The sequence below is a fragment of the Pristis pectinata genome, chromosome 34, assembly GCF_009764475.1.
Source record: "Pristis pectinata isolate sPriPec2 chromosome 34, sPriPec2.1.pri, whole genome shotgun sequence".
Lineage (NCBI taxonomy): Eukaryota > Metazoa > Chordata > Chondrichthyes > Rhinopristiformes > Pristidae > Pristis > Pristis pectinata.
The window spans coordinates 14,702,274-14,727,559 of record NC_067438.1 but is presented as its reverse complement, the minus strand read 5'-3'; the positions used below and the strand labels follow the sequence as shown (position 1 = coordinate 14,727,559).

Below are 25,286 nucleotides of genomic sequence, written 5' to 3'. Positions count from 1 at the left end.
GTTGGTGAGGCCGCACTTGGAGTATTGTGTACAGTTGTCGTCATACTCTCATAGGGAATACATCATTCAGATCGAAAGCGTGCAACAACCATTAATGATAATGTTGCCAGGACTTGATGGCTGAGTTATAGAGTTGGAGAGGCAAAGACTTTATTCTTTGGAGACTGAGGGGTGACCTGGAAGTTTATAAAATGATGAATGGCACAGATGGGACAAACGCAGACAGTTTTTTCCCTTGGTAAAGGGAAACAAGAACACGAGGACATAGGTTAAAAGTAAGAGAGAAAAGATTTAAAAGGAACCTGATAAACAACTTCTTCATGCAGACGGTGGTGCGTAAAAGTAAAAAGCTGCCAGGGAAGGTATTTGAGTCAGGTACAATCATGACATTTAAAACATATTAGGACGGGTACATGGATGGAAAGGATTATCGGGATACCGGCCAATCACGGGCAAATGGCGCGAGGTTAGCTGGTCACCTTGGTGAACATGGAGGAATTGAGCCGACAGGTCGCTTTCCGTGTTGTATGACCCTAGGCCTCTTTATGTAACCACCCCTCTTTCCGTCACCTCCACCTCTCTCAGACACATCACCATCTCTCTGACGCCTCTCTCTCTTTCTTTCTGCCATCCTATGTCTTTCCTTCGCCTCTGCTTCTGTTAGTCACCCTCTTTTCATTTCTCTCTGCCCGGTTTACTCCTTTGCTTCTCCCCGTCACCCCTCTCTCTCTCTCTCTCTCTCTCTCTCTCTCTCTCCTCTCTCTCTCTCTCTCTCTCTCTCTCTCTCTCTCTCTGTCGCTTCTCGCTCTCTCGCTTTTCCCGCATCTCGTCACCTTTCCCGTTCCGATATTCTCTCCAGGAAACAGATATCTTGTTCTGCCTACACGGTTTTGAGATAACCTGATCAATTCCCGATGAAGAGAGTTCATTCCCCTTGATTTGTTGTTTCTGCTGACCTTACATATTTCACCCAGAACAACACATTCCTACTGAATCGGTCTCCACTTGCACACACGGCTCAGTAATCAATCCTAGTCCATCTATAATGATAAATTCGCAAGGTTAGTTTCTATTGGAATATGAAAGAAGTTAATTGCAATTCAATGTATATCAGGTTTACATGCTGTAATACTCAGTAGCAACAACATGCTAAAATCAGAACAACGGGCCCTTAGAAAGTTAGAGAATATTTCCCAATGAATAATTCATAATTTGCGTGATTTATCACTGTCTTCATGCTGTTTAGATTGGATGTTTATCCTACTATGACGGGTTGAAATCACAGACACTCAGTCTAAATCTGACATGTGCCAATCATGTAAAATTGAACAATTTGTTGAGGGCAAACGTTTTCCAACAACGTTGAAAGGTAAGGTCAACAAATCTAACGGACATTGTATGTCAAGATATATCAATGAATGGATGAAAGCAAGTAAGTATACAGGAGGAAGAGACAATGAAAATGAAAGTAGACCCTTCACGTTTCAAAAGTGTAAAATGATACTCAAAAAACGTAACTAGATAGGCGAAAAGGGGACATGAAGTGTCACTCGTGAACAATAGTAAGGATAATCGCTAAGCATTTTATGAGTATAGTAAGGGCAAGAGTGTGCCCAGGGTAATCTCTGTGTGTAACCAGAGGATGAGGGTGAAGTCTAAAATGAATGCTTCTCATCCGTATTCACTGAAAGGAAGGACATTGTGTTTGGACACCCTTTATTAAAAAGGAGATATTAGATATCGCAGAAGAACATATTCCCAGGCCAGATGATATGTATCACAGGCTGTGATAGGAGATAGGGGAGGATATTCTGGGAGTCCTGGCAGAGATCTTTTACATTTTACAGTGCACAATAAAGTGCCAGTTGTACCGGAGGACACCAAAAGTGGTCCCTTTATTCAAGAAAGACATCAAGGCTAAACCAGGAAATTACAAGAACGTGAGTCCAACGTGAGAATCAGGGAAGATAATAGAAAAATAAAATCCGAAGGGTTGGATTAATGTACAGTCGTGTAGGATGGGATTAGTCAAAGAAAGTCATATAGGCTTTGTTCTGAGGAGATTCTGTTTGACAATTTTGATATTTTTTGTCTAAAGAAACAATAAAATGTATTTGTGAGGTGAGTGTGGTTGGGGCCCATGGGATCCAGAGCAAACTGAATCCAAGTGACTTTTCGTATAGGAGTCAGAGGGTGATGTTTGGAGGATCGGTTTGCTATTGGAAGCCAGTAGCTAGCGGTGTAACACAGAGATCAGTACTGGTGCACTTACCATTTGTTGGAAACATGAATGATTTGGATGTGCATGTTGTGAGTATGATGCGCAAGTTTTCAGATGACATGCAAATTAATGTTTTACACCCGACAAGAGTAAGGGTATATATTTTGGGAGTACGAATAGGGCTAGGACATAAACAATGAATGCAGCGTCATGATAACGACTGAGGAACAGAAACACCTTGGTGTACAAGTCCAGGGAAATCCTAAAGCCGTTGCTAGGTAGTGCAGAAGGAAAATGCATACATGTCGGCATTAGCCAGATCATAGAATATAACGGCAGCTAAGTTGCAGTGCATTGTATAAAACAGTGTCAGGCAACAGCTGGAGTACCGTGCACAGTTCCAGACGCCACACTGCAGAAAGGACGTGATGTTGGCACTTGCGGAAAATTGCAGTTATGAGGAGACACTGAAGAGTACGGTTTTGCTTTCCTTGCAGTAAACAGGGCTCAGTGGGGATTAAATTCAAGTGCAGCAATTTTGAGGGGTGGACATTAGGTAAATTGTGAGAAACTTTTATCCAAAACAGAGGTGTCTAAAAGTAGAGGGCGCACGTGTCAGGTAAGGGGTAGGAGATTTAGAGGGGATCCGAAGAGATATTATTCCAACCAGAGGTTACATGGACTCTGGAACTCACTGCCTAAGGGGATGATGGCGCCAGAGACTCTCACAACATTTAAGAAGTATTTAGATGAGCACACTAAACGACAAGGCATAGAAGGTTGCAGACCGAATGCTGGGAAACAAGATCTATAGATAGTACTTAATGGCTGTCTTGGGCACAGTGAACCAATCGACCTGTTGCTGTGCTTTATGACACTCGTAAAACAGACAGAAATAATCACACACTGACAGCACATGAGACCAGTAATCCGTGTCTACGGCGCAGAGAGGTAGCAGCTCTACTGGCCGTGTCACTCTGCCGCCCTCTTATCATACTGCCGTCACCAGCTGGTATATAGACTCTGCCTGAGGTCCGAAGCAGCCGATGGGCAGGATGTGTATCGGGCTGCACAGGCAGTGGGTCAGGGGGTCTTAAAATTCTGTTCCTGGAGGCAAGGTAGCCATTGGTTCTGCTCACTGGAGGGTTCGAACAGTTTCACAACTGACCTAGGGTGGGACTACATTTTTCTCCCAGCTCTCCAAAGACACGTTGGAGCAGGAGGGTAAAAGGCAATGAGACAGTCGTGTGGCCTCTACTGTGGGTGGGGACAGGTTTTGAGGCTCAACCATAGCATTTTGAATCAATGCCGAAGGACTGAAAACCTTAGAGGAAACCGATCTTCTTCAGTGTGAACAGTTCAATCCTGCACACAAACTGAAAATCCTTGCTGAGGTCTCTGCAAGTAACAATGGAAAATAATGAAGACCCTCGCTCCTTGTGGGTCCGCTGCTTCCTTCCAACACAAGCAAATGAGGCCAGGGCCAGGTTCGAGATTTCGACGCCGCGGTCGGCTTTGAATGTAGATGTTCTCTCCAGAGGATGGTTCGCATGAATCGTCCACGTTCCGGGCCATCGACGACTTAGCTGAGTTCCACAACTGTTGATAATTTTCCATTGCCATGAAGGTAAGCTTTCTGTGTCATCGGTGTCGCTTCAGTGACAGGTTTTCCCTGAAGTTCGGCTCCGAATATTTCTCCCCATTGCTCACTTTTGCTTTGCCGGTGAATGATTTCAGGGGAGTATCCCTTTGGTTAATTTGTTAAATGACACTTTGTGCCACATTTACAGCATCTGCTGATGTTTGCTTTAGGCTGTTCTGAATCTGGTAAAAGCTGCTTGATTCTGCCGTGCATTTTCAAAGTTTTAAGCAACGATACACAAATCTATTCACTCCTGTACCAATTTTACAATTGTTTTCTCAAATTTATACTGTCGCTCTGGGTTAATCGGTTATTGTAAATCAACTCCATTGCAGGTGGGTGATGGGCAAATTAATGTCAAAACAGGAAATGGTGGGATGACTCAGCAGGTCAGGCAGCATCCGTGGAGTGGGAAATCGTTGACATTTCAGGTCTGGATCCTTCATTAGAACCTCCATCTGTTTCATACCGGAGAAGGAGTGCATTATTTGGCTTTTGACAGAGTGCACATTTCTGGGAAAGTGGGAAAATGGGATTGCAAGTATCGAATTGAAAGCGAACCTAAATTCAACGGACTGTGTGCCTTCATATATCCGTTGACAAATGGAAAATGTTGCACATCCATTTTTCCACACGTTGCATTTATTTTTCTGTGTAAATTTTATGGAACTTTTCAGCCCTCCCACCAGACGGTGGGTTAGACCCAAACAGTGGCCATGGAGAAGCATAGAGCTGGGAAAAAGCTTCCCGTCATCCGGTTCTGGATGGAGGAATATGTCGTCTGACAGAAGGGAGAGAGTGGGATTGAGGGAGAGGTGTGGAGGAAGATCTGGGCGCTGTTATTTTGATGATGATTTCAATAACGGGACCTACATAGGGAACAGGAAGGGATCTGGATAGATTCTTGGGGCTGTCCACAGATCCCAACGAAGCCATTGCAAATGAACGTCTGGCGGTGACCGGTCTCGTGTGTGGGTTTTGCCGGGGTGCTTGGTGAGGGACGGCAGCACTGAGGAAGGAAGGTGTGGTGTTTAAGGGGATGAGAAAGAGGGTGAATTAAAATGAGCATTTTGTTTGTTGGCTAAGTTAAACTTCTGCTCCCCATATTGGAAACAGTGGAATGTTGGTCAGTTATTTATTGGGAGTGACCTAATCTGCAAATAAATTTATTCTCCAAGTTTGTAAAACGTTAAATCAAATTTTCCCGACCCATTTTGATTCTTTTCCTTTCAAATCTCCTCACTGTTGGCAATTTTTTCCGTTAACTTTGCCTGATCCTGGACCTCCCTCAGTGCCCGAATGCGGTCCCTGAACCCAACCTTTGCCTCTTCTTCCTCAAACTGAATCAGGAGGTCAATGTAAGCTGAGGTTGTTAACGGGTTTCGTCTCAGAGCTATTTCTTCAAGTCTTCCAATGTGCTTGGATGATTGTTCAATGAGCTGAAGAACTGCCTTCTCAATCTCAGCACACTCCTGCTCAAGTCTCTTTATGATTTTCTGCGCTGTCATCATCTCACCACTGGCCTTCTCATGATTTGCTTTCAGATCACTGTATATCTTCTTCTCCTTTTTAATATCATCGTAAAAGCTGCATTTTTCATTTATGTGACATGAAGAGGCACATTTAGTAGGACAGACTTTACAGTATCCCCACCAGTCCATCATCTTGCACATATATGTCAAAACACCATTTGCAGCTTGACAGGGATCGTGGCAGGTGAAGTGACAATTCGTACAGTTTAATACATACGCTTCGGTATTTTTCTTTTTTCGATTTATAACGTTAACCTCATACTCATAGTTTTTATTTGCCTCCATTTCGTCCTGGTTTTCTTTCAGAATCCGTTTTGTTTCCCTGAGTTCCTCCAATTTGATCAGCCTGTTTCTGATCTGAAACTGCAATCCCTTGACTGCAGCCTGCAGCTGCTGACGTTCATTCAGAACTTCTTTGGTCAAACTTAAACTTTTTGCTTCCATTGTGCTCAGAGCTGTGAAGAATTTCTTCATACTACAAGCCCCCAACTTCCAGTAAATTGCATCAAAGTTATCATTATCCTTTTCCATTTCCCATATGCCACTGGATCTCCCCTCATTGGCTGTATTTCCAGAGTCTGGGCGCTGTGCAAATATGGCAGAACTGTTAAACTTGAAATGAACTGGCATACCGTTTTCATCTTTGCGACACGGTACCTCAGCTACTAACAAAGCCTCCAGAACGGGCGGACGCTGTCCATCTGAGAATGACACCAGTATTTGAATATTATCTGCGATATCTTTACCAAAAATAGAAAGAATCGCATGAACTATATATTTCTGTGTTTGTGTCAGGCGAGCCAATGAAGATTGAACAACAAAACACACGGCATCGACCTGATCAACAGCCTCTGCGGAATTGAAAAACTCTCGGATGTGGTCAGTGATCCATTGATCTTGGCTTATCCCCCTGGTGTCTCCGAATCCTGGCGTATCAATGATAGTCAGAGAGTAATCGATCTTAAATCCTACTTGATGGTGGAGTTGGTAGGCAGTGATCGCGGATGTCTGACTTTCAGCCTGGGACTTTCCGGTATTTTCATGTATTAACTTGAATCTGAAGTTGTGCCCCCATTCCACGCCCAAGATGTAGTTGATCATCCCATTGATGAGGGTTGTCTTTCCTGACCCTGTTGCTCCCAGAACCATGAGTGTCTTCATTGTTGGATTTAGTTTGGGTTTTCCAAAAGAGAATTTTACAAACTTCTTGGACTGATCAAATACCTCCTTCTTCAGGATCAGCTTGTAAACGGAAGGGTTTCCTTTGAGTATTAATAGAGATTCTTCGCAAAGTTTCTGGGTGATTCTATTTGGTACATGCTTCATTTCTATGGAAACTTCATCACTTGCTGCACTAGAACCAGCTTCTCCACAGTCAGCAGACACTCGAACTCTGTAAACTGTGTTGGGTTTCAGTTCCTCTAAATTGCATTGACACTTGTTGTCTGTTGTTTTCACTTCCTTCCATAATCCTCCTTCCGTATCAATTACTTCTTCTCGATATTCAATTCTGTACCGAAATATGTTGACATCAACTCCAATCTGTCTTGGGACATCCCAGGACAGTTTTGCAGTGGATAAACGCTCCTGGAAGACAAGTTTGTCGGGTGGACTTGTCGGACATGTTATACACCTGACTCTATCACTGACCTTGCTGACCCCTGTCTTGGTCACTGCTCTGTATCGGAAATGGTACTCCTGGTGTGGCTGTAAGCCAGATATTGTGAAGGAGTGTGATTTATCAGGTGTCTCCAGAGTTGTCCATTTCTCCTGCTGGGCAGCTTGGTACTCTACCTTGTAACCCACAACGTCACCGAAACCATGACTGGGTGGGTGTAACTGCAGTGTCACACTGTCATGTGTAGTTCTACTAGCCCTTGGTTTCTCAGGCTGTGACGGGGGTTCAAAACACCGTTTCTCCAAGAACCCTTCCTCATACAGGTAAATAGATGCTCCAATGTTGCTGTCATCATGCACAGAAGAAACAAGGAATTTCATTTTCCCATCTGCACGGTTCGCTGTAGCAAAATCCAGGAATAATTGAGATTGCTCCTTCATCTTTCGGCTAACAGCCTGTGAGTTAAACCATTGTGAGTGAAACCTTGTTGCACGGGTTCCATCAGCAGTAGTTGGCGTATGCATTTTCTGAGTTGTTTGAGTTTGGAGGTAGTTGCTTGCCTCTGACAGATAGAAATCTTCCTGATGCAGGGTTGTAAATGTGAAGCAGACCAAATAGTCCAGTGCTGGATCCAGCAACACTTCATGCAACTCACTCATTGATTTCACAACAGGAATACCTTCCAATATCTTGAGATAATACCTCACTACCTTCATCTCCTGTTCCTTGTCATCCAGCCATGTGATTACTGACTGGTTTTGGAATGGTGACTGTTGCATGCTATTCAGTATATATACCAGTTGCCATTCCTCGTCCGCACCTCCCCGGATGGACGGTAGAACTCTTGCTAAATTCCGCTGGAAAATCACTCTGTATTCCAGACACATCTCTTGGAATTGCAGTAGTCTCTTCCCGATCTCAGGAAACTGAATGGCGACACTGTTGTTCATCAGATCATTGCATCTCATCACTGCCTCGCTAAGCTGTTCCAGGACACGCTGACAGGAATTTATCAACCCCACGCCTATCTTTCTTACCAGATGAGCAGCATTTGAGTCTAGTTTATTGAGTGGATAGAGCCAGACTTCCATAGGCACTGAATACTTCCCACCTGATCCCAGTAAGTTTGGGAGGGTTGCATAGGTACTGATAGCATCTTGGAATGTGGTGGGATTGTTTTTCAGTGAGAAATCCCCATAAAAGGTGCATCTAAAATTATTGGAGCCAGATTTTTGTTCGTCTGTCACTTTTAGGGAGGCTTCACCACCCTGAATTGCCATCACGGGGAGACGTTTAATCACCGCCTCCATATTACCCTGAATATCCCGCAGGTTTTCTGCCGAAGAAGCCATTTGATCAAAAACAAAGAAAGCCTGGGCCCCATACAGAACCGCTGTAATGACATGGGTCGCTGACCCCTCATCAAACATACTAGGGTAGGTAATATTCTGCCTCCCTAAGTGACTCATCGTCAGTTGTTCAAACCTGGTTGTTGTTTTGTACTGAAGGGTAACTCGTGCTTGTTGTTTTGATTCCTTTGTGTCACTGAGATATTTTGCAGATCCTTTCAGCTCCACTAACCCACCCAGGAGACTTAATTTCAGTGATCCTGACACATTGAGTGCAGTAGCTTTCTCCTCCATCGAATCTGATGCAATGATGTGAAACTCGGTGCTGGGCTGATCGCGGCTATTCAGGTTGCATTGAAGTGTCTGACAGTCCCACAGGGTGATGCCTACAGAATAAACCAGCAATGAAATGATGTATAATGACGGTAAGTTGTGTAAGTTAATCGAAGTGAATAATGTTTATTCAGTAGAATAATTTTTCTGCACAGGCTGCATCTTGGACTGAAAGTACAACACTCCAAGATAACTGGACTAATTATTTCACTGTTTTGGAATTGGGTACCTTATGGTCAGAACTTTTATCATCGTCTCTCAGCTGACTAACACTGCAACTACTCACCAGCATATTCCCAAACGGGAACGCTGTTCCACAGTTTTCTGGTAAGGCTGATACTTGTCGGTTACTCTTTCCCGACCCTTGTCCAGGCTTTGTTGCACTCAGACACGGGTTGGTTCATTTGCAAAGGAGCTGAGAACGGAATTTAACATTGTGCATGCATCGGTAAACATGTCCAGTTCTGAAATTATGAGGAAAGGAAGGTTATTCAAGCAGCGAATGACGGTGGTTGGTCCCAGGAAGGTGCTCCGCGGGATTGTTTTGCGTTGCTGCTCGTGTTCAACTACATGGAGATGAGGGGACAGGCCCTACCAGCAACACAATAATCCAGCAGCCAGATCAACCCATTGGCACTGAACTTATCAGAAATATTCACATTGTTCTTTCCATCCTTTCCCACCTTCTTTGTACGAAATAGTTTCCTCACTTACCCAGTTCTGACGAAGTGTATCTCAAATGAAACATGAACAAATTCTTTTCCAAATATGCTGCCTGAATTTATAATGATGACACCTCACCTGTTGTTAGCGAAGAGTTACCAATCTTTGGCTGGGCCCCAGAAATCTCTCCCTAGCCTCCTATTGCTCCCTACCACACCTCATTGTGCCCTGGTATTCGTGCATCTTCAAGTACACGAAAACGTATTTTCTAATAATAAAACATCCTGGAATTTCTCCGTCACAATAACTGACTTCCCCAACTATGTGCTTCTCCATAGTAAATGTAGATAAGTGTGGTTAATTTCAGACCTCCCCTTAGTGCTATGACTCCACGAACAGATTTTGGTCCCTGATGGGCTCTACTATTGGGCATAAATCAAACTGCTGGAAGAATTCAAAGTGCCTGGCAGCATCTGTGGAAGGAAATGTATGCTCGGCATTTTAGATCTAGACTCTGCATCAAAACTCAGATTCCTATACCTGTAGTCTCTTGTGTCTCTACACCATGCTGTTTCCCTGGTTAACCTCCAGCCTTTAATACACCTAAAATACTTAGGGATTTTCTGTGACGTTGTCTGCGTTACATGTTGTGAAGCCTCTTTGCCTTGCATGTACATTTGCCTTGATAGACAATGAACATTTTGAAGTACATTGCCCACAACACTTCTGATTGCCCTGAAGGGCCTCCTCCCCCACTCCTGATTTCAGTTCTTCCTACCTGTAATAGTCTTCAATTTATCCCGTTTTCAATATCCATTGACATCCAATATTCCTTGACTTTCTGTCCTTGCCTTTCCCCTTTATGGGAACAAAGCGATGAAAACTTACTTTCTTTCAGAATGACACCTCCTTATCCAATGGACACTTCCCTTCAAGTATATGCTCCCAGTCCACTTTTGCAAGATCAGAGTCATAGAGTCATAGATTCATGCCACCCGGAAACAGGCCCTACGGTGCAATGGATCCATGCTGACCAAGCATCCAATCTATGCCCGTCCTATTTTAACCCCCGTTTTTCACCCATATCCATCCAACATTTTGCTATCCATGTGCCTGCCCAAGTATTTTTTAAATGTCCTCAACCACTTACTCTGGCAGCTCATTCCATGTACTGACTACTCCCAGGGTGAACAAGTTGCCCCCCAGGTTCGAAATAAATTTATCCCCTTTCAACTTAATCGTATGCCCTCAAATTCTTGACTCCCCAAATCCTGGAAAAAAAGAATGTGCTTATCCGTCCTATTTATGTCCATCATAATTGTTTGCATCTTTGTGATTCGCTCTCAATCCCTTACGCTCCAATTAAAAATCATCAAAACAGAATAACTTTTCTCCATAACTCAGTCCCCGGAGTTCCAGCAACATTCTGGTAAATCTCATCTGAAGTCGTTCCAGCTAAATAGCATCTTTCCTATAGCATGGTTCATAAAACTGAACACAATTTCAGAAATGCGGCCTCACCAACGTCTTGTACACTGCAATATAACATCCTAACATCTTTACGCAGTCCCCTGACTGATGAAGGGCAGATTGGCAAAAGCCTTCTGCAGCACCCTGTCTACCTGCGACGCCACTTTCAAGGAACCATGTCCTTTAACTCCAATGGTCCTTTGTTCTACAACATTCCCCATTGCCCTACGGTTCACTGTGTAAGTTCTACACAAATTTGTTTCCCAGAATGCATCACCTTGGATTATCCGAATTAAACTCCATTTACCATTCTTCTGCCTATTTACTCATCTGATCAAAATCCTTCTGTAAATCCTGATAGTCATCTTCACTGTCAACTACACCACCTATTTTAGTATCTTCTGCATACTTACTAACCATGCCTTGTATATTCGCATCCAAATCATTGATGTAGATGACAAACATTAAGGAATCAGCACCGATTCCTGGGGAACATCGACAGTCATGGGTGTCCAATCCGAAGAACAAACTTCCAGCATCATCCTCTTCCTACCGATATGCCAATACTGTATCCAATTAGCTAGCTCTTCCTAGATCCCATGCGATTGTAACATTCCATAGTAGCCTACCATATGGAACCTTAACAAATGCCTGACTGAAGTCCATGTAGACCACGTATACCACCCTAACCTCATCGATCCTCTTGGGTACTTTTTCAAAAAATCTCAATAAATTTCGTGAGACATGATCTCCCACCCACCAAGACATGCTTGTTATCTCCAATCAGCACCTGTCTTTCCAAATGCCTGTATATCTTATCCTTTAGAATATCCTCGAGGAATATGCCTACCACATATGTTAGGATTTATGGTCCATAATTACCAGGTTTTTCTTTGCAGTCCTTCTTAAATAAAGGAACAACATTAGCCACCCTGCAGTCTTGCATCATTTCACCCGTCGCCAACGATGATGTGTATATCTCAGTCAGGACTCCTTCTCTTGCTTTGTGCAGTGTTCTTGGATTACCTGATCAGGCCCTCGGATTTATCTACACACCTATTGTAAAGCATCTAATATATCCTTTACTGTGATGCATACTATCCCCATGACCCCCCTCTCCCGTTAACTATCTGAAGGTTAGAAATCAGCATGTACTTCTTCACGATAGAAACAGAGAAGAAATACTTGTTGAGGACCTCGTACATCTCCTGAAGATATCCACTTTTGTCTTTGAGGGTCCCTATTTTCTCTTCAGTTACTCCTTTTCCCTTTGTATACGCGGAAAATCTTGGTTTCTCCAAAATCTTCTCTGCTATAGAAATCCCATGCCTCTATTTTCCCTTCTGATTTCCGGCCTGAGTATATTCCTCCAAGCCCTATACTCCTCCCGGGATTCACTGCATTCCAGATCCCTGTACATGACATATGCTTCCGTATTTTCCTGACCAAACCCTCAATATGCCTCATCATCCAAAGTTCCCTACTCATGTCCGCCTTGCCCTGAACTCCAACACGAACATGCAGATGGTGAATTTTAACAGCCTCCCACTTGCCAGACGACCTTTTGCCTTCAAAAAACCTACTCTAATCATCATTTGCAAGGAACTGGCTAATATCGTCACGTTTTGCCTTGCCCCATTTAGAAATTAGTGTTGTCTGATCATATTGAAAATCGCCGTACCATAATTGAAGAACTTAATTCCCAGGCCATCCTTATCCGTTTGCTCAACTACATAGAACTTACAGAGTTCTGGTCACTATCTTGAAATTGGTAACCTGAATCTACCGCGCTGCATTGAACACTGTTAATTCATGTGATGATATTCCAATACCTGGGATCAGAGTGTCTGACCGGCAGTCGTACAGCATTCCCAACTGGAAAGGACGGCCCAGAGTAGCCATTTGCATGACCTCACTCATCACTGCAGCAGAAATGGAGACTCAGAAAACACCAGTGACCTGAAATGGAAGATGTCAGAAAACATAAAATGTTGAATTCAGTCAACACACTTCATGGATGAAATATATGTGAGCAAGTTCAGGATTAGTAAAACTCTGATAATACAATGTCCACGTGCTTATTAGTTCACTAATAGTTGCTATCTACACATCTGCCCATAATTCCTCCCTTACTTGGTGCCACCAATCCCCTTCGTATCAAATTCAAGAATCTGCAACCCTTTGTTGTCTCCACTTATCACCTCCCAGCCTCTGTGTCCACTACCACCGCCCCACCGACAATTGGGTTCATATGCCCATCATTACTCTCACCACCAGTTTCCCCCTCTCGCTTCAGCCGCTGTATCACTCCTCCCTCTCACCATTTTATAGTGGCTATCTCCCCTCGACACTCTCAATTCCGATGCAGGGTTTCGACCTGAAACGTCGACTATTCCTCTGCCTCCACAGATGCCTCCTGCCTCTATGTTCCTCCAGCAGCTTTTTTTCTCTCAAGATTCTAACATCTGCAGTCTCTTGTGCATGCTTTCTCCTGTCTCCTTTCCACTCGTAAGTCCAAGCATGTTGGCACAAAACTGCGCACATTCCCCCTCCTTCACCTGTCTTAAACTCCTCGGGGAGATTTCCATTTCTATCACAGAGTGAAGCGCCCCAGAGTCCCTTTGGTTTGTTGACGTGAAGGAAAGCCAATTAGCCAGAGGCTGGAACGACCAATCCTGCAACACATGAATTTATATCTCACTTTGAATTCAAGTTCGTTCATTGTCTCTGTCATTGTCCGAATCAAACACTCTCTCAGTAAATCGTGAGGACAAATGTACATGCTTATATAAAATTGAAAGTGCTGGAAACGATCAGAGGTTCAGGCATCATCTCAATTTTTCAGGTCTAAGACTTGGGATTAAGGGGTTAAGTATGATTTTTTTTCTCGCCACAGATGCCACCTGTTCTGATGAGTGTTTCCAGCATTAAATGTGTTTGTGAAACACCAGCAGAGCAGGCAGCATCGGTGGAAAGAGAAACAGCAAACATTCATGCCCAAGACCCTAATTGTTTCCAGCAAGTAGGATTCAGAGGATGTTGAATGGAAGGAGACAGACTTTGCATTTCGGGTCGCTGAAGAGAACGACTGTTCATTGTCCGTGGAATGGTAAGATAAAGTGAAGCTCTTGAGGAATTTCATCCAACCTGGAGACTATTGTTAATCTGCAGATCTCTGTATTTTTTTAAATTCAAAAATCGAATTTATTAATAAAAGAAAAAAAATACAAAAGAAAAGTCACAATGCAAAACTCTTTACATTCTTGGAGTCATTTGGTCAATGCATTCCGAAGCGTTATCACATTGTTTTAACCACAGCATAATTGCCACTCATGTGCCTCTCTGAGCTGATACACCCTTTCATTGATTGAAGGGCGTCACCCACCGACTCAGCTCCTCCATGTCTAGCAGCAGAAGGAGTCTAGACTGTGTTCCTTCCCCATAGAGTATTTGAATTGGCTGCATTGAGCTTCGCTGCATCGTACAACACGAATTCCTGCAGCAAGGATTGTGCCAGTCGGTACCATTTCCTTATGTATACCTCGCTGCTCTGGCGGACCGACAAGTTTCGTGTAGACCAAATAGCAACGTTCACTTTATTGTAATCTGCATTTGCTCTTGAAATATACCAGAGCTCTTGAAGTAACGTCTCTTACAACCTTCTAAAAATGCTTGTTTTTGCCGCATCTGTATAAGATTAGTTGAGGTTAAGCATTGGCGGTATTATATTGTTGATATCACAGTCTGGTCTTACCGACCTAAAATAAGTCAGCTGTGTTCCCAATAAAGTTCCTGAGCGGCTGCACCTTATGGTCAGGTTACGGGTGAGTGTTTTCACTAGGTGAGAATGCCCCATTTCGACCTGGGAAGTGCGCTGACCTCTGGGATATGAGATCTCCGGCTGAACGAGGGCTCGGGATCAGGTCACCTGGTTGCTGGAGAATCGCAACTGTGTTTCCCTGCAAAGAAACTAATCACGCAGCCCAGCCTCAGCTTACTTTGGTCTGAGTTCCATCAGGTCCCGCCAACCTGACTGGTGATGGGTCCTGTTCAGGGCGACTGAAGCCTCGGCACATCCGTGTGACTGTGGTGAAACCAGCGCGGATGTATTCTGGAGACAAGACACTGCGGATGCAGGAAGTTGGGGCAACACAAAAGATGCTGGAAGATATCATCGGGCCAGGTAACATACTCCTGTTGGCATTTGACTCAGGCAGTGAGCAGCGTCCTCAGTCGCTGTTTTAGAGTCAGATACTTTCTTCCATGATTCCTCCAGCTCGAAAGAATATTCAACTCCACTTTGAATATATTTAATGATTTTCCTTTAACTGATTTCTCTGGTTAAAAAAATCATTCAACAACATCAGCACGTCCTGGGAGCAGGAATTTCTCCTGATCTCAGTTTTAAATAGCTCACCACTGAACCGTGGACTATGACACTGGGCCCGGGCTCCCGGCCATCGGGAACATCCTTCCTGCATCTAATCAGTCCCGTCCTGTCGGAGTTCTGCAGGTTTATATCGGATGCATGAGCATTTTGTAGAATTCTGTATTTCTGTGAAGGGGATTGTCACTCTGATGGGATTGTAATACAGGCTTTCCAAAGGTCAGTGGAAATTAGAGGAGCAGGCTTTCAGAGAGCTCGTTGTAAACAAAATAGAGTAGGATACGTGGGGGATCTTAACTTCTTTAATATCGACTGGGCCAACGATGGTATAAAAGGCTTGGACAGAGTAGAATTTGTGAATTGTTTCCAAGAAATATTACCATCAATTTATTGAAGGACCTACTAGAGAGGGTGCAACACTGCACCTCCTCCTGGGGAACGAGGTAGTGGAGAATCTGTCGGCGAGCACTTTCTGTCCAGTGACCATAATTCTATTAGTTTTAAAATGGTTGTGGAGAAGGATACGACCGGTTCGCAGATTAAAATCCTGAACTGGGGCAGTGACAATTTTGGAACCATCAGGCAGGACCATTGAAAGGTAGATTGGCCGAGATAATTTGCAGGCAAAGGAGCATCTGTCAAGTGAAAGCTTTTAAAAATGTGATGTCAAGCGTTCATGGCCTGCATGTTCCTGTTACGGTAAAGAGCAAGGCTGCTGTATTTCTGGAGCCTTGGTTGACAGGAAATATTGAGACTGTGGTTAAGGAAAAGAGGGAGGCGTACACTGCGTATACGCAAATGGGACTGGTGAATTTCACCAAGACTACGAGAAATGTAGGAATGCACTTAAGACAGGAGGTGGCGGGAAAAATAAAACAGGATATGAGAGGGATAGGGCAGGGAAGATGATGCAAAATCTTGATAGACTCTCAAGATATAATAAGCCTGGAATGGTGGCTGGTAAGAGAAGAGGTCCGTTAAAAGATCGGCATGGTCGTCTGGGTGTGGAACCAAAGGAAACGGATGTGATATTTAATTAATATTTCTCTTCAGTTTTTACTGTGGAGAAAAGGATGGAAGCTAAGAAAATGTGGGAAATGATTGATGATGTCTTAGGCCACAGGGGAATTAGCAGAGAGGAGGGATTAAAATCCTCAAAGTGAATTGAAGTGAATATGCCGCTAGGGCATGGTCTGGTGCATTCTCGGACATTGAGTGAAGCTGGAGAAGAAATTGCAGATGGCTTTGCAGAAATGTTTGCTTCATCTATGGCCGGTCGCAGGTGAGGTTCCGTCGGACTGGAAGGTGGGTAATGCGACGACATTATTTTTAAAATGGTAGCGAAAGCAAGCCAGGAACATACAGACGTGTGAGTCTGACATCGGCAGTAGGTAAATTGCTGGAGGGGATTCTGAGGGACAGGATCTACCAACACTTAAAGTGACAGGGTCTGATCAGAGACAGTGGAATTTTTGTGCGTGGGAAGTTATGCCTGACAAATCTCTTGGAACTCTTCGAGGAGGTGAGCCAAGAATGTAGGGAGGTGTAGGATAGTGGATGCTGTGCATATGGGCTTTATCAAGGCCTTTGACAAGGTCCCTCATGGCAGGCCATTCTGTGAGGTTAGATTGCACTGGATCCAGGAGAAAGGGCGCATTGGATTCATAATTTGCTCAGTGGGAGGAAGAATAGCGTCATTGTCGACGGCTGTTTCTCGAACGGGAAGCCTTCATCTAGTGGTGTGCCACATGGGTCAGTGCTGGGACCTATGTTATTTGTAACTCATATAAACAATTTGATTCTGAATGCACAAGGCATGTTTACTAAGATTGTGGATGATACTTAAATAGGCAGTGTTGTTGATGTCATAGAAGGCTACAAAAAATTACAGGGGAATTTTAGTCAGCTCGATACTTTGAGCATTGGCAATCGGCTTTCAATCCAGGTAAAGGAGAGACATTACATGTTCGGGGATCAAACCGGGGTAGGAGTTACACTGTGAATGGTAGGGGTCTGAAGAGTGTGATGGAACAGATGGACCAAGGAGTGAAAGTGCATTGTTCGCTGAAAGCAGCGTCACAGGTATAAAGGGTGGTGAAGAACGAGTTTGGTAGTTTGACCATTGAGTATAGGAGTTGGGAGGTTATGCTGTAGTTATACAAGACGTTGTTGAGATCGGACTGGGAGAATTGTGTGCAGTTTTTATCAAACCTTTAGAGAAAATGTGTTATTAAATTAGAAATAATGTAGAAAATATCTACCAGGATGTTGTCTGGACTTGGGGGCCTGGGTTACAAGACGAAGTTGCGTTGACTGGGATTTTATTCGCTGGAGAGCAGGAGATTTAGGGGTGACATGGTAGAATTTTATAAGATCATTAGCGGCAAAGACAGGGTGAAAGTACATTGTCTTTTTTCCATGGAGGGTATGTGAAACAAAAAAAAACTGGAAGGCATAGGTTTAGGTTCAGAGGCAAGAAATTTGAAAAATACAACAGAGGCAGCTGCTTCACGAAAAGTGTGTGTGTATTCGAAAAGATCTGCAAGAAACGGTGGTTCAGGCGGGCACATTCGCAAAGTTGAAAAGTCATCCAGAGAATTACATGGATAGGAGATGTTGAGAGGGCAATGGGCCAAACATGGGCAGATATAACTAGCTCGCTAGTTAACACAGTCGACATGGACGAGTTAGGCCGCAGGGTATGCTTCCATGCTGCGTGACTATTTTACTCTACGCCCCAATGACGATTTGTAGATTTCTATGATTTGCAGTGGATCCAGAAAGATGTGAACATGTAGGTAAATAGGAAAATCAGTGTTCACGTCACTGAGATCGATTCATTCAGATTCATATTCTTTCTCCTAGCGTGGACACATTAACCATAAGAAAACAATTAGCCACTCGGACCCACAACCCTACCCCAGCATTCAATACTATATTGGCTGATCTGTCCCAGACCTCAGAATACTACCCCCCCCCCACCAATCCCCCGACCTTTCAATGATTTATCCACTTCCGCTTTAAACACTTCTAACGTTATGGCCTCTAGAACCCTCCGGGGAAGACAATTTCAGACATTCATCACTCATGATCAGAAGAAAATTTCACGTACTTCGGCTTCAGGTGACCACCAACGTACATCGAAACAATTTCCCCTTGTTCGAGACTCTCCCAGAAGTGAACGTATTTCGACATCTACACTATCATTTTCCCTTCCCAGGAACATTGTTATTTCTCTGCGATCAACCGTAATTATTCTAAACTCCAAGCAATATAGATCCAATATATTTAGCCTCTCATGACTGGATAACACTCCCGTCCCAGGAATTAGACCGACAAATCTCCTTTGGACTGTCTCCATTACTACAGTGTCATTTAACATACAACAGTACAACACAGTACAGGTCCCCGGCCCACGATGCTGTGCCTACCTAATAGATCTACTCCATGATCAATCCATCCTTTCCTTCTTACACAGCACGTTCCCTCCATTTTTCTTACATTCACATGCTTATCTAAGAACTCTTTAAATGCCCCTATTTTATCAGCCTTTACCATCAGCCACGGCAAAGGATTCCAGGCACCTACATGTCGGTTTAAACTACTTACCTCTGACATCTCCATTAAACGTTCCTCCACTCACCCTAAACCGATGTCCTCTGGTATTGTATTGTCCATTGCCATCTTGTTAAAAAAAACTGCTCGCTGCCCACTCTATCTATGCCTCTCATAATCTTATACACCTTTATCTAATCGCTTCCTATCCTCCATTGCTCTAAGAAAAAATCCCTAGTTCGCTCAACCTTTCCTCATGAGACATGTTCTCTAATCCAGGCAGCATCCTGGTAAATCTCCTCTGCACCCTCTCTAAGGCTTCCACATCCTTCCTATAATGAGGCGACCAGAACAGAACACAGAACTCTCAGTGTGGTCTCGCCGTAGTTTTATTTAGCTGCAACATTACCTCGCAGCTCTTAAAATTAATCTTCCGACTAATGACGGCAAGCTCACCACACGCCTTCTTAAAACCCAATGAACTTGTTTGGCAACTTTGAGGAATCTATGCACCTGTACCCTAAGTCCCTTCCTTTCGTCCACATTGCTAAAAATCTAGCCATTACCCGTGTACTCCGCCTTCAAGTTTGAACTTCCAAAGTGTATCGCTTCTTATCACTTCACACTTTTCCGGAATGAAAATCATCTGCCACTTCTCCATCCAAATCTGCATCCTGTCTATATCCCGTTGTAACCTGCGACAACCTTTAACATTATCCATAACACCTCCAAACTTCGCGTCATCTGCAAACTTATTAAACCACACCTTCACCTCCTCATCCAAGTCAGTTATAAAAATCACAAATAGCAGTGCCCAGACCAGAGTCCTGCAGAACACCACTACTCTCCGTCTTCTATGTAGAATACGATCCTCTACTACCACGTTCTGCCTTCTCTGTGTAAACCAATTCTGAATTCACGCAGAGAATATCCATGTATCCCATGGCTCATAATTTCTTGATGAAACTACCATGCGGAACCCTGTCAAATGCATTACTAAAATCCATATACATCATATCGTAGCTCTAACTTCATCAATTTGTTTTGTCACCTCCAAGAATAATTCAATTACGCTCGTGAGGCACGACCCACCCCTCACAAACCCATGCGGACTATCCCTAATAAGGCTATACTTCTCCAAATGCTCGTAAATCCTGTCCCTAAGATTTCTCTCCAATGGTTTGCCCACAACTGACGTAAGATTCACTGGTCTACAATTCCCAAGATTATCCTTATTAAATTTATTGAACAACAGAACAAATTGTGCCATCCTCCAATCCTCTGTTACCACTCCTGTGGCCAGGGATGAGGCAAACATCATTGCCAGAGCCCCAGAAATCTCTTCCCTCGCGTCTGTAGTGACCTGAGATATTCCCCATCCAACCCTCGAAACTAATTTATCGTAATGTTTTCCAAAGGTCCAGCACTACTACTTTCTTAACCTTAATATGCTCCAGCACATTAGCCTGTTCTACGCTGACCTCACATTCGTGAAAGAACCTCTCCCTGGTGAACATTGAAGCAAGGTATTCATTAAAGACCTCCCCAACCTGCTCCGCCTCCAGGCACATGTTTCTCTCTTTATCCCTGCGCGGTCCCACGCTCACGCTAGTCTTCCTCCTGTTCTTCAGCTACTTGTAGAAAGCCTTGGTCCTTTCTTAATCCGACTCGCCATGGCCTTCTCGTGTCCAATTCTAAGTCGCCTAATTCCCTTATTTAGCTCCTTCCTGGCCACCTTATAATTCTTAAGAGCACTCTATGATTTTTCCTTCCTAAGCCTTAAGTGTGCTTCTTTCTTCCTCTTGAATAAATGCTCCACCTCTCTTTCAACCATGGTTCCTTCATCCTATTGTCCTTTCCCTGTCTCAGGAGGACAAAAATATCTAGGACCCCATGGAAGTGGTGGTTAAAGATCGTCCACATTTCTTCTGTGTTTTTGCCTGACACCATCTGTTCCCAATTTACGCACCCAAGCTTCTGCCTAAAACCTTAATAATTAGTCCTCCCCCAATTAAATACTTTTAGATATCGTCTGCTCCTATCCTTGTCCACGGCTATGTTAAAGGTCGGGAAGTTGTGGTCATCATCTCCGAAATGCTTGCCCAATGGAGGTCTGTCACCTGACCAAGTTCATTGCTATTACGCGGTCCATATGGCCTCTCCACCTGTCTGGCTGTCCACATACTGTGTTATGAATCCTTCCTGGACACTTCTGACAAATTCTGCCTCATCTAAACCGTTTGCACTAAGTGCCAATCAATATCAGGGAAGCTGAAGTCACCAACGAGAACAACCTTGTTATTTTGGCACCCTTCCTAAATCTGCTTATTTATCTGCTTCTCAGTGTCCCTGTGGCTATTGGGGGTGGGGAGGAGTGGGGGACGTCTACACAATAATCCCAATGAAGTGATTGCTCCCTCCTGTTTCTGACCTCCAACCACACTGATTCAGTAGGCGATCCCTTTCCGACGTCCTCCCTTCCTTCAGCTGTGATATTATCCCTGATTAGCAATGCCACCCACTCCGCACCCCTCTTTTACCTCTCTCCCCATCCCCTATGAAACATAGAAATCCCAGAACCTCAAGCAGCCACTCCTGTCTTGTGACAACCAAATTTCTGTAATGGCCACAGCATCGTAATTCTATGCACTGATCCATGCTCTCAGTTCATCACCGTTATTTTTGAATATTTCTTGCATTAAAGTGAACACATTTCAACACATCCACCTGAAAACATGTATGCCATATCCACTGCCTATCCCTCCTCACACTCTCTCTGCATATTGAATCTACCTTTACACCAACTCCTCCATTATCTGACCTGACACTCTGGTTCCCATTCAGTTGCCAACCAAGTGGAAACCGTCCCCAATTGCTAGTGAAAACCTGCCCGCAAGGACATTGGTCCCTCTCGAGTTGAGATGTAACCCGTCCCTTTTCGGCTGGCCATACCGTCCCCAGAAGAGACCCAATTATCTACAAATCTGAAACACTGCCCCCTGCACCAATAGTTCAGTCACACTTTCGTCTGCCATATCTTCATATTTTTATCCTCACTGGGGCCTGGCGCAGGCAGCAATCCAGAGATCACCACCATTGAGGTCCTGTTTTTAGCGTTCTTCTTAACTCCCTGTCTTCCCTCTTCAGGACCTCATCCATTTTACTATTTGTGCTGTTGGTATTAATGTGCACAACCACCCCCCCCCCCCAAGAATGTATCCTCAGCTATGGGGACCAAAATATGTGCTCAGTAGTACAGGTGTGATCTCTGCTTTATCCCAAAAACACCCCGCATAATGATATCACACCTTTTCTGTTTCTAAACTCCAACCCATCTGCTTAAAAGACCAAGAAGCAGTATTAGCTCTATACTGCACGTACCTGAGAGATTGTGATCACAAGAATACACAGCTACCTCTGTATTCCTCTTATCTTCTGTCTCTCTCCATTCAGATAGAAACCTGCCTGTTGATTCCTCTTACCAAATTGCATGACTTCACACTATCCCTCATTACACTCCATTTGCCGAGCTTTTGTCCACACACTTAATATATATGTATCCTATTGGAGAGTCGCAACATCCTCATCACAATATGGCCCTTTGTACTACTGTATGTAGTACTGGTCACCAGATAACAGGAAGGACATCAGTCCTGGAGAGGGTGCAGAGGAGATTTTCAGGATGTAGTCTAGGATGGGTTGGTTATGTTGTGAAAAGACGGTGCAGCAACAGGATAGATAGTGAGCAACCTGCCTCATATCAGGGGTGAATATAACACGAGGACAGATTTAAGGTAAGGAGCAGGATGGTTAGAGGGTAAATGAGAGAGATTTTGCTCACCCAGAGGATGGTTGAAATCTGCAATGCACGCCTGAGGGGATGGTGGAGGCAGAGACTCTTACAACATGTTACTGAGCACTTCAATCACCACAACACACGGAGATGGGAAATGGGCTGAGTATTGATAGGTACTTGATGGCCATCATGTACATAGTGGGTCTAAGGAGCGTTCCCACGTTTCATGACTCAAAGACGATGTTTCTATCACTGAAATTGGTTCATGGAGATTTACAGCCCATCTCCCCTCTCGAGATTGTTGCCCACCACCTTTCATTCTGGTGTGAAAAGTCACGCAGACACATTTACAATCATGCATTGTCCCATCCAACCGTGGCCCCATATCGTCCAGGGTAACATTAAATGGCTGCAGCCTCGGACATCTGCGTTCGCTATTCCACCCGCTGGCTACGGCTGAGCGTCTGAGGGTCATGTGACGACCCCAGCACGCTTCTGTTTACGTCATCGCGGATAACACAATACAACAACCTCCCCTCCTCAACTAGAAACCTGTTCTGAAAATGGAAAGCCAGATCAGCACAAATAAGACCACAGATAAAGGCAGGACTCCAGTTTAACTGGGAGATGTTTTGGATGAGTAAATCAACGTGACATCAACAGAAACAACTCAGTCGTAAAATATGTAACCTTAGAGTTCAGAGTGAGAGGCGAATGCAAGCAACTCTTGCTTTGAAACAAAACACGCCTTCAATTCCTGCATTATCTGTTTCTGTTCAAGATATGGCTCATTATTGTGCAACATTCGGATTATTTTGTCACTGCACTGATTTACAGTACAATGAAGGGGAAGAACGATGTCTGTGCAGTGTTCAGGATGAACACCTTTCTTTCGCACTTTGAACACAACTGAACACTCCAATTGTTCTTGACAGTTCAAACAAAACAGTAACTACTTCCGACCAATATTCGTCGTGTTTCAGTCTGTTATTGGGTGCCAACCCCCTGAAAAGATGTGAATTTCAGACTGAAGTGTGGAGAGATGTCAATTCCAACGGAGCACACGGGGATGGTGTATGTGTGGGAGGACTAACAGTTTTCTTGGAATTTTTTGATACTCCCTGCCCCAGATTTGCTATTGTTTATTACGTTGTCAGGATGTCTACTCTGGAAGGGAGGATTGTACGATGCTGGATAAGTCTTTATCTAACGTAGCTTTTAGGGCAAGCAGCAACGTGGAGAAATGATGCAGGTATGTAAAAGAAAGATTGATCCAAAATAGATCGTGTACGTCATGGGGTTGAGTATGATAGTGCAACTTCTGATAATCCGGCACCCCGGGACCGGTGGTTCGGTACAGGTCTACATTCCGGTTTATTGGCTATTATCCATTAATTCCCAAACAGGATTTCAATCACTTTTTAAGATGTTACACAACAACATAATATAGTTTACTGTTAACCTGCCGTGTTGAAAAGGAGCGTGGGAAAGAGACCCAAGTGAGTTAAAAGGATGCGTGGCAACGTGTTATCTCAAGGGTTGACTCAACCTATGTTTGCTGTTCATTTTCAAGAACTAATGTTCTTCTGGTTTCATTGCGGTGTTCAGGCAATCGACGTAAACCTGCCATTTTTGTTCCGACTCCCGACACATTTACCTTCTGATTGAACACCATCACAGTATACTTTCACTTTTACTTAACACCTCTCTCGTTCTCAACAAGACAATGCAGTTGAGAAATATTTAACCTCGTTTAATGTTATTTGCGTAAACTACGACTTAGGGCCGCAGTGTAATATTAAAAAAAACATGGACATGAACACTGCTGATTACAATAAAACTGCGAGTTGCAGATTTTTATGGAGGGTTCAATGTTGGTTAATGGACAAGGGGCGTGCTGATTTGTACAACTCACCCACAAATGGAAATATCAATACAAACCAACGACCTGCTTGATGTTTCACAGAAACACCGGCTGCCACAATCTGCACCCCGCATTAATGTACATTGCACTCCAACATTCACTCACACACATAACTCAATCCTCACTCGCATTCAACAGATAACTAAAAACATCAAGTTGTCTCACTCACAGGTATGAAACTTGTCGCTCTGCAGCTGACGGGGGTTTGCAGAGTTGATGACGGTACGAATATTCTCTCTGGGAGCCCCTCCTGTACTGTCAGCACTGAGGTAAGTCTCTGATCCTCACGGGGCTGACAAAAAGCCCCGTGCTGGGAGCTCCGGTGTGCAGCGGTTCGTTCAGCAAATCCTATAATTGACACCAATGCAAGTGACGATGTTGGCAGCGAAAGGATATCACGGAGCTCTGCAAAGACTGCCGTGGTTTCCTTCTCCAGAGACTGGGTCAGAGTCCTGCAGATTATCTTTCTGTTTAGTTTTTGTTCCCCAGGAACACTGAACGAGTTTCCACGTCACATCAAATCACAGAAGAGACAAACAAGGGCGGAGTATGCTATATACAGCAGACAAAGGAGCAGTCTTTTGATAGAGCAGACATCCTCCACGCCCACATAATTTCGTGGCATAACGTCACAACAGTAAGAAATTATAATTAAACCCTGATAATCCGCTGTCTAATTATTCGTAATTCCCCATGGTTCAGCATCTGTTTTACCAAGCATGTTTCCCGCCCTCCCTTTAAACTCACGGGGTCACCGGTAAAATTTATTATATTACTGCGTAACGTCTACAATGCG

General features: G+C 44.0%; 1 protein-coding gene across 2 annotated transcripts; it reads right to left on the bottom strand.

Moving 5' to 3' along the window:
• Window positions 1-762: 762 nt before the first annotated feature.
• On the bottom strand, window positions 763-24,904 carry LOC127585883 (uncharacterized). Of its 2 annotated transcripts, XM_052043597.1 has the most exons (4): window positions 24,660-24,904; window positions 13,387-13,503; window positions 12,661-12,787; window positions 763-8,748 (listed from the first exon to the last, which is right to left on the bottom strand). In XM_052043597.1, exons 3-4 carry the CDS (start codon window positions 12,746-12,748, stop codon window positions 5,093-5,095), a joined length of 3,744 nt encoding a protein of 1,247 aa, XP_051899557.1. In that variant the 5' UTR covers window positions 12,749-12,787; window positions 13,387-13,503; window positions 24,660-24,904; the 3' UTR covers window positions 763-5,092. The 2 variants fall into 2 exon arrangements, with proteins under 2 accessions (XP_051899557.1, XP_051899558.1); XM_052043598.1 differs by lacking the exon at window positions 13,387-13,503.
• Window positions 24,905-25,286: the final 382 nt, after the last annotated feature.